The sequence below is a fragment of the Platalea leucorodia genome, assembly GCF_965183815.1.
Source record: "Platalea leucorodia genome assembly, chromosome: 10".
In the NCBI taxonomy this organism is placed as follows: domain Eukaryota; kingdom Metazoa; phylum Chordata; class Aves; order Pelecaniformes; family Threskiornithidae; genus Platalea; species Platalea leucorodia.
The window spans coordinates 12,461,798-12,470,480 of record NC_138832.1 but is presented as its reverse complement, the minus strand read 5'-3'; the positions used below and the strand labels follow the sequence as shown (position 1 = coordinate 12,470,480).

The 8,683-nt window shown below is 52.7% G+C and overlaps 1 protein-coding gene across 2 annotated transcripts; it reads left to right on the top strand.

Moving 5' to 3' along the window:
• Window positions 1–1,160: 1,160 nt before the first annotated feature.
• Window positions 1,161–8,301, top strand: FUNDC2 (FUN14 domain containing 2). Of its 2 annotated transcripts, XM_082323123.1 has the most exons (5): window positions 1,161–1,273; window positions 1,782–1,932; window positions 3,307–3,382; window positions 4,547–4,681; window positions 5,346–8,301. In XM_082323123.1, the coding sequence occupies exons 1-5, from the start codon at window positions 1,255–1,257 to the stop codon at window positions 5,421–5,423; spliced, it is 459 nt and encodes a 152-aa protein (XP_082179249.1). In that variant the 5' UTR covers window positions 1,161–1,254; the 3' UTR covers window positions 5,424–8,301. The 2 variants fall into 2 exon arrangements, with proteins under 2 accessions (XP_082179249.1, XP_082179248.1); XM_082323122.1 differs by having other exon boundaries at window positions 4,547–8,301.
• The last annotated feature ends 382 nt before the right edge of the window (window positions 8,302–8,683 follow it).

Here is an 8,683-nt window from a genome sequence, read left to right as displayed (position 1 = left end):
TAATCAAGGCAGTGCAGGAAACACGTGCAATGCTGCTGCGACTCCCGACACGTCCCCGCCTGCTTGCAAGGGGGAAGGAGGTGCTGGGCTGTTTGAGAGAGGGATGTCCCGGTCACCACAGCAGAATGCTGCCGTTGGTTCCCAGAACATTGTCTGTTCCCACACCCGGCCTGCGCCACCTGTGCTCCTGCTCACGCACCGGTTTCCGTTAACCCCACAGGAGTGCCAAGCCCACTCCTCCTTTGCTTACAATCTCTCTGGGAGGATCTCTTTTTTTTTTTTTTTGCCTGCTGTGTCTCAGGTTTTCCAGCTTTGCTACTCCCTGGGCAGCCGTGTCCCCAGGTGGGAAGTATGTAGCTTTTGTTCTGCAGGAGTTCAAGTGAGCGGCTCAGAAATTGGAGGGATCATTGTTTCAGGGGAGACAATAAAACATGTTCCTGCCAGGCAGCATGCCTGGGCTGCCCAAACTGGCTCAGGGACGCAGCACAGCAGACCCTCCACACTGCTTCCAACATGCCCGAGGTCCCCGGCTCCACCACGCACTTGCCCCGCTCCTCTGTGTGACCCAACACGGGAAAAGAAGTCCTGGCCCACGTGCCAGGGCGCTGAGCTGCCCAGGAAGGCTGTGTTTGTTTTAAGCAAATGGCAAAAGGTGCCATTTCTGCGGAGTGACGGCTCACAGCTGAGCAAGAGCCTCCGGTGTCAGAGGGAGCAAACCACCATGGGCTTTAGGAGGTGTTTAAGATACCCTTGGAGCCCCCTTCGTCCCTCCCCTGGACGCCACAGGCCCCTTGTGCTGCGCTGATGCTCTGTACCTGAGCCGGTCTTCCTGGGAGACCCCACGGCAGAGCCACCCACGGCACCAGGGACGTGGGGGCTGAGGGGGACCCGTGGAGCCACACCTGGGCAGGCGATGCTCTTGCAGCAGCAGAGGGGAGGCTCTTTGGGAGGCTCAGAGCCGCGGCCACCGCCCGCCCACAGGCGCAGGCGCAGGCGCAGGCGCAGGCACGGCCGCAGGCACCGCCACGGCCACGGCCACGGCCACGGCCACGGCCACGGCCGGTGCAAGCCCACGCGCGTGCCCAGGCTCTCCGTGCGCGCGCCGCCGCTACATTCCCGCCCCCCCCCAGCGCGTTCTTTCGCTCAATAACGCGCCGGGGGCGTGTCGGGCTGCAGCCATGTGAGGCTGTGGTCGCGCGCCTGCGCAGCGTGGTCACGTGCCTGCGGTGGTGGTGAGCGGAGCCCAGCGGCGCCATGGCAGTGCCGGGCGGAGGTGGGCCGGGGCCGGGGCCGGGGTCGGGGTCGGGGTCGGGGTCGGGGTCGGGGTCGGGGTCGGGGTCGGGGTCGGGGTCAGGTCCTCACGCTCCTCCGGCCCTGGTGGCGGGGTCCCCGGCTGCCCCCAGCTCGGCCCCCCCGGCGGAGAGCGGGGCCCATGCCCTGCGCGGAGCCGTTTGCTGGCGCCGCCTGACGGCCCGAACCGCAGCAGGACGCTCTGGGGGCGGCTCCCGGGACAGGGCTCCTCAGCCCGCGGCCCTTCCTCAGGGGCATGACATGCGGGAGCACCGAGGGGGGTGAGGGGTTCCGGAGACGGGGTCCGAGGGGGTCTGGGGCCCGCGGGGGAGGGCGTGGGGCCTGGGGTTTCCCAAAGGCCCGGGGGGAGTGCCGGGCCCCGTGGGCTGTGTGACTAGGCGGGCGTCCTGTGTCCCTGGGGAGGCCCTGGGCAGCTGGCAGGGGACTGTGGGGCAGCAGTCCCGGCACTGAGCCTCTCCAGGTGCCTGCAGGTGTGAAGGAGGACTCGTTCAACGTGCTGGACCTGGCAGAATACACCAAGAACAAGCCCTGGTGGCGCAAGGTCTTCGCCCCCAGCTCGGGGTCGAGCGCTGAGAAATACAATGTGGCCACGCAGCTGGTGATCGGAGGGGTCACGGGATGGTAAGATGTGCTGGGATTGCTGTTGCTGCTTGTGGCAGGCAGGATGCCTGTGGGCACTAGCCGGGCTTTTGGGAATATGCTGACAGGTGCAGGGTGGTCATCTGGCAGCCTTTCAGAGAAGGCAAGTGTCCAGCTTGCTCAGCCCACTGTGCCCTGGCATGCTCTGCTGAACTGTGGGAGGTCTTAAAAGCTGCCTCTCACGTGGAGCTGAAGAACTGAGACTACCTCCTAGGGAAGAAAATGGCATCAGACTTTAATTTTTCAGGTGAGATAATTCTTTTTAACTTCTGGCATAAAGTGGTGGTTTTGAATTTAGGACAGGCAAATATGAGCCTCTTGGAACAATACCCTCTCCCCTGAAGGTGGATGTGCTTCAGGCAGCTACACAAAAAATTCCTGTGGAGGTTGCTTGTTGCACCTGTGGGCATGGTTCCTGGGATTTCGTGTCGCTTGTAGCAAGTGTTGGGGCTGGTGGCTTGTGGCTCTGTTTGCAACTTCATTCCCAGAGCAACATTGAGTTGAAAACTTGGTGTAATCACAGTGCTTTGCTTCTTGCTGTGCCTGTCTTCTTCATCTGGCACAGGGGTAACCATTTAAAAGTGTATGACAGATCTTAATTTTCTGATAAAAATATGAACTGGCTGCCTCTCTCTTGTATCTTCACTAAGTGTGTGTATTCAGAAAAGGGTAAGAGCGGGTTGCTGTGTTGTTTTGCAATGTTGATAAGGAAACCGGTCAAAGTAAAGTCTGTTTTGGGTGATACACTTTGCTGCGTGACTGAGCAATGGGGTGGCGCTTGCTTGAGTTCTGGCAGCTGCAGTCATGTCTTTCACGTTGAGAGTGTGTAACCCGGTTTGGAGACCACTATAGCTCTAGACCACTGCTGTCTGCTTGTTTCAGCATTTTTCTCTTCTGAGAAATGAAAAGAAAAAGTAAGCAGTTGTTTGGGCAACAAAGAAGCTTGCCTTGTGATCTTCTCCCCATGCTCTATCATGGAGCAGCAGCAGATGTGCTGCCTAGTTTCCCTTCAGAGATGATACCAGTTAAAAAAAATAAAAGCTAAAATCACTTGTTGATTTTGGTGAATTCACATGTTTCCGATTACTCTTTTGGGAGAAGGTTGACGTTGAAGATGTAAGAATCAAAACTGCAAAAGGCTGAAATGCGATAGAGAAGTAAAAAGCTATAAAGCATCACTTCTGGCTGGGCACAAATTCTTTCTCTCTGGTTGCATGTGGGTTTCTTCTGCTGTTTGTCAGGCTGTCTCCGAGTCTTGGGTAATTACTGCCAAAGGCAGCCTTGCCTGTGGGAAGCATGCTGAGGAGTGTGTGTTTGGTATCTCATTCTCCTGACTGGATCCTGGTTGATTTGTAGGTGTACTGGATTCATCTTCCAGAAGGTTGGAAAGCTGGCAGCGACAGCGGTGGGAGGTGGCTTTTTCCTACTTCAGGTGTGTATGAACAGTGGGCCAAGCTTTCCAAGAACTGTGCTGGTGGGGATGAAGGGCTGTCTAGTGATCATTACCTGTTGGGACGTTCCCCGCTCTGCTAGGAGCTCTGTGTGGCCATGGATGTCAAGGGCACGTGTTCCCCAGGGTACACAGATGCAGCAGCAAACCAGGATCAGTGTGTGTAAACCTAAGGATTGCCAAAAAGTGCTGTCTCCACTTAGGGTCTGCTAACAAAGGCCGGGCCAAAGGCACGTGAGGGCTGTTACTGCAGGGGCACATGAGTGAAGCAGGAGGCAGCCTTCAGCTGCAGCAAACCGCGCAGCTGCTGCAGGGCTGTCTGGTCAGAACTGGCTACTGTACTTAGTCCTATGCCTGTGGAAATGGTGCCTGTGGAGGAACAGCCCTGGATGTCAAGAGGGATTTGTCCATGTCTGTGATTGCTTCCTGTCAACCTGGCTACCTGAGGAGTCAGGCCAGCGCAGATGGGGCTCTCTAAAGCATTGGGGAAGAGGAGAGAAATGGAGATCTCTCTGTCCTCAACCATTTCTCCTGGTTTCCAAGAACTCTGGCACTGTTCGGATGTGGACATCTAGCGCGTATATCCTGCAGGAGGCAGAAGAGCTCTCAGGCCTCGCTCAGCAGTCTTATTTGTTTGCTTCTCAGGTGCTGTCTCGTGTGTGACTCGTTCTCCCTGCTCTTCTGGCTCTGCTTGTTCTGCTGAAAGCCAAAAGCTTCCTCTGAGCAGGGAGAGTTTCACTGCTGAATCATCCTGACCAGATAAAATATTTAGAGAGGAACAGGCTATTAATAGCTGTGTCCACCCACAGCAGCAGGAGAGCTGCAGAGAGTCCCAACAATATATGTGGCAGTTGTGAGGGGGAGGTGATGCCAGCTTTACATTAGAGAATAGAGGCTGGAACGGGCTAAGCTGCCTTGCTGTTAGGGGATTACTGTGGGAGACAGATGTTGCAGGACAGTTAATACAGCTACAGGGGTGGTCCTTTGTTCAATTTTTAAGCTAGTGAGCTCATCCTCTCAGCCCACTGGACCAGTGTGTGGGAGGTGGCTGTGGTCAGAGAAGGTGGGTGGGCAAGGGGGTCTGTTTAGCCATGGTCACGCAGGACTTTACTCCAGGAACTTTCTTTCCACCCCTCAAAACTCTAGATTGCAAACCACACGGGATACATCAAAGTGGACTGGAAGCTAGTAGAACAGGACGTGAACAAAGCCAAGCAGCAGCTGAAATTTCACAGAAGTGGTAACAAAATGTCTCCAGAAGTGAAAAGCAGAGTGGATGAGGTGAGAGAACTCTCCCAGGGTGTGTGCAGGTGCTTAGCTGGAAGGACAGAAGAAAACAGGATTGACCCCTGGGCTGTTATGGATCTTCCATTGTGCAAATAAAAGGAGGGAATGCTTGCATGACAGCAAAACTGGAGAGATGGCGAAGCTATCTATGCATATTTGGACAGCCAGGGTGGCTTCTAGGCATGACACCAGCTCGCCATGTGTTGCTGAAAATTCCTTGGGGTTAGGAGAAAACATGCTGGGGTTGTAGGGAGAAGTGTCTTTTCAGTGTGACAAGAAAAGCTAAGCAGATCTGGCAGAAGAATGGCCTGATTACCCTGGACTCTGCTGTACCCTGGCCTGGCGTGCGCAGTCAGCAGCCCCTTCTGTCAGACTGACTGTGCTGGTTGTGAGAAAGCCCTGGGGTATGTGGGCTCGGACTGCGGCTCTTGGAGGATCCGGGCTACACTGGGACTGGATCAGTTCAGGAACTGTATATGCAGCAGGGAGATTAGGGAGGGGAGGTCATTAGGTAGGATACTTTCCCAGACCTGAGCAGTGACCTCTCTCCGAGCATCACTCACCTTGGAGAACTGCCTGAGGGATGTCTTCTTATGGGGAGGGTGGGTGGATGACCTGCTGTTGTTCAACACTGTTGGCTCTTCTCTCCCCTGCTTAGGTGATCATATTTCTGAAGAAGAATATTATCCTGACTGGAGGGTTTGCTGGAGGATTCCTACTTGGAATGGCGTCCTAGAAACTGTGCTCCACTCTCCCTTCATGCCCAGCCTCCGCTGCCCTCTTCTACTGCTGTTCTCTCTCACTTAGAAGTCAAAGGATGTTGCCGACAGGCTCAGTCCCTTCTGCTCCCAGGTTCCAGCCCTTATTTCTTACAACGCTGCTTCTGATTTCCAACTTTTTCCTCTGTCTGGGCTGTTAGGGTGCTGGGATCGGTGTGAAAGCTTATGATTCCTGGTGTATCATTGTGATTCCTTTCCACAACAAATATGTCCAGTCCCAAATTTTCTGAGTTGCAGCCTCATAAACGTGTAGTGGCAGAGAAATCTCTTAAATGAACTTCTTCCCAGGTGCTCAGGGCTGTTACATGTACATTTGTCTGCCAGTATATGTGTACAACAGCTGTCAGCTGTTCACTGCTACTTAGCTTGCACTTTTTCTGCCCCAGTACCTGGAAAGCCTGTGCTTCCCTCTGCACAGAGATGGTGTGTGCAATACAAAATGTGCTTGGCTGTCCTGGGATGGATGCGGAAGTGTCAGGGGACAGCCTGGGCTGTGTCCAGGGCAGGTGGATAAGGAGCAAGTTCATGCTATATGTGGTGCTGGGGGTTCTCCTGCCATCCCCCTGCCATTGCACTGCACGTAGATGGCTGTTTGGCTTCTCCTCTGCTATTATTTATACCCCTTACTGGAATTGCAGCACTGGCACTGCTGATGGAAACTGAGCACCGTGGGTGACTCTCCAGGCCCTTTCCTCATCATGTGTTCTGAAAGTCACCAAGCTTGCTGCACAGTAGAGTGCCTTGCTTGCTTGCTAGCTGACTGCTCAGCCTTTGAAATGTGCTGAGGCGCTCTCTTGTGGTGGGCAGGCTTCCAGCGTTCTTGTCACAGGCTAGCTGGTGCAGGCAGCGTGCGTTTCAGCTGTGCCACTTACTGTAAATCATCTTGGGCCTCAGACTGGTATTTCTAGGTCTACCATGACCTTCTCTGGCCACTTTGGCGTTGGTGATGTTCTTAGAGCTGTAATCACGTGGGATGGGATTGTAGACAGGAAATACATCCCTGTTTAGGGTACATTGTACTGGTCTAGGGTCCCTGTTGCCAGCTCTACTGGAGTGGTGAGGGGGGTGAAATCTGGAGTGTAGTCCTTTATCTGCCTCTGCAGAGCACAGACTCCAGTTCCCCGGTCTCTGCAGGCAACTGAAATGACAAAACTGTTGAAAAAAACAGGTTGTGCTCTTGTGGGAGTGGCTCATTTCCATACTTTACTCCTTGGTTATGTTCCTTCCTTCTTTGTGTTTACCATTTCCATAAAAAAAGCTGCTTGCTTAATTCCATCAGCTGCAGCCCTTCTCCTGCAGGCGATGAGGCAGCCCAGATGTGGAGCTCAGCTGTTTTTGGACAGTCTGTCCCAGTGCAGCTGTGGGCAGAGCAGAACTCTAACCTACAAGAGAAAATTACGAAAAAAAAAATCCCTTAGAGGTGTTCTGCATTGGCTATGCTGGGCTGGCATTACTGCGTTCCAGAGTGTGGGGACTTGTATGACAGTGGGGTGGTGTCCACCAGCAGGTACATGTAGGAGTTTTTGCCAAAAATGGTTTTTTTATGTGAAAGTCAGTACATCCTTCAATGGGAAACATGCTAGGGAATGATGACACGCACGGGTGATCGGGATGCAGCACCTCGCTCAGTGGCTGCACCCCATCTCCAGTGCTGTGTAATGCCTTTCTGATCATCTGCTGCTGCTCTCAGTATGGCTAGAAGTGGGGATATTCCCCTGAGAGCTGCTGGAAGAGCTGGAATGGTTGGTTCTTCCACCAGATGTTTTGGGATGAGCACTTGCAGTTGTTAATTTTATTTCTGCTCTGTTGATTGAAGTGTCAGTGTAGCAACACATTGATTTAGCTGAGGTTTTCTCACCTTCAGGATCTGAAAAGAGGCTGCAGGTAATCAGGAAACAGAAATTGGTATCTTTGTTCCTGTCCTGCCTTACATGGCCAAGGAGAATGAAGGAGCAGCTGGGCTCATGTCCTTTTAATGATGGTCTTTCTAAAAGCCATCCAGGACTGCAGGAGTGATGGGAGCAGTAAATAGGTCTTCAGTAAATTGGTGCTTGGGAGTGGAGTGACAGATGATGGTGGTGGGGTTTTTTGTGTGGGGTGTTTTTTTTTTTTTTTTTTGGTAGGAACCCTGCAGGGCTGAAGGTGCATGAACTGATACATTTTTATTGCAGGGTGTCTCTTGTTCCTGTAGGAAAACAGTGTTGCTGCCCTTCTGCCTGGTGTGCTGCATAACACAACTTCTTCTGAGATGCACTAATCTCCACAAAGCTTGCTTGAACGACAAAGCTCAAAGTAAATCATTAACAGACCTAGGAATGTTTTTCAGGCTCAAATAAGTCACTATTTCTGCCCAGCCCCAGGGAAGTGTGTACTGGGTTCTGCTCTGCAGGGTCCGGACTTGCTGTTACGGAGAGAAATGGCCCAGAGAGGGAGCTAAAACGTCTCAATTGCTGCTGGAAGGGGAAACAAGTGACAAATTCATGTTGAGTTTGATGTGAATGCAGGCAGGGACTGGACAAGGACATCAGGATCTGGCAAATACTTCTGCTGTGCCAGTCGCAGGCTTGTGGCTGGCACCGTTTGATGCTGTGGGCCCACACTGGAGGCTTTGATGCTGAATCAACCTCTGTGGGGATGTGTTTTCATTGTTGCAGGTGCCAAGATGAGGTGTTTCCCCCCTCCCCACCCCTGCTCCTTTTGGTCTTGTTTCAACAACTTCTGGCATCTGTTCCAGTATGAGACGGTTTAAAACACACTAGGGTTTTAAAGTGTTTTTATATATTGTATGTAAATGCATGTTGAAGTGATATTTTATTAAACATTTTTGCTCTAATAGCTTCTTTGTGTGAGGTCTGTTGAATTCTTGGGAACCAGTGTGGTTTTGTCTTAACTCTGTGTGTTGCGTTTGACTCATGGGAGCAGTTACAGCCAGTCTGGTAGCATGAGGCCACCAGCCTTCCCTCTTCTCTGCAGGTAACCATGGGCTGCCTTAATAAATCCCTCTCCTTGATGATCCTGGCACCAATCACCAATGTTCCCAAAAGGTGGGATGTTTCTGGGGCAGGAGGTGATTCTGCTGCCAGCCTGGCTTCAGAGCCTCACTGCTGAGCAAGTTTGTTCCACCCGAGTAGAAATGGGAATGGAAATGAGGCTTTTCTTTTTAATAGGTGCAACAAAAGCCTAAATTTTTTTTAATCATCTACTAGTGACTTACTTT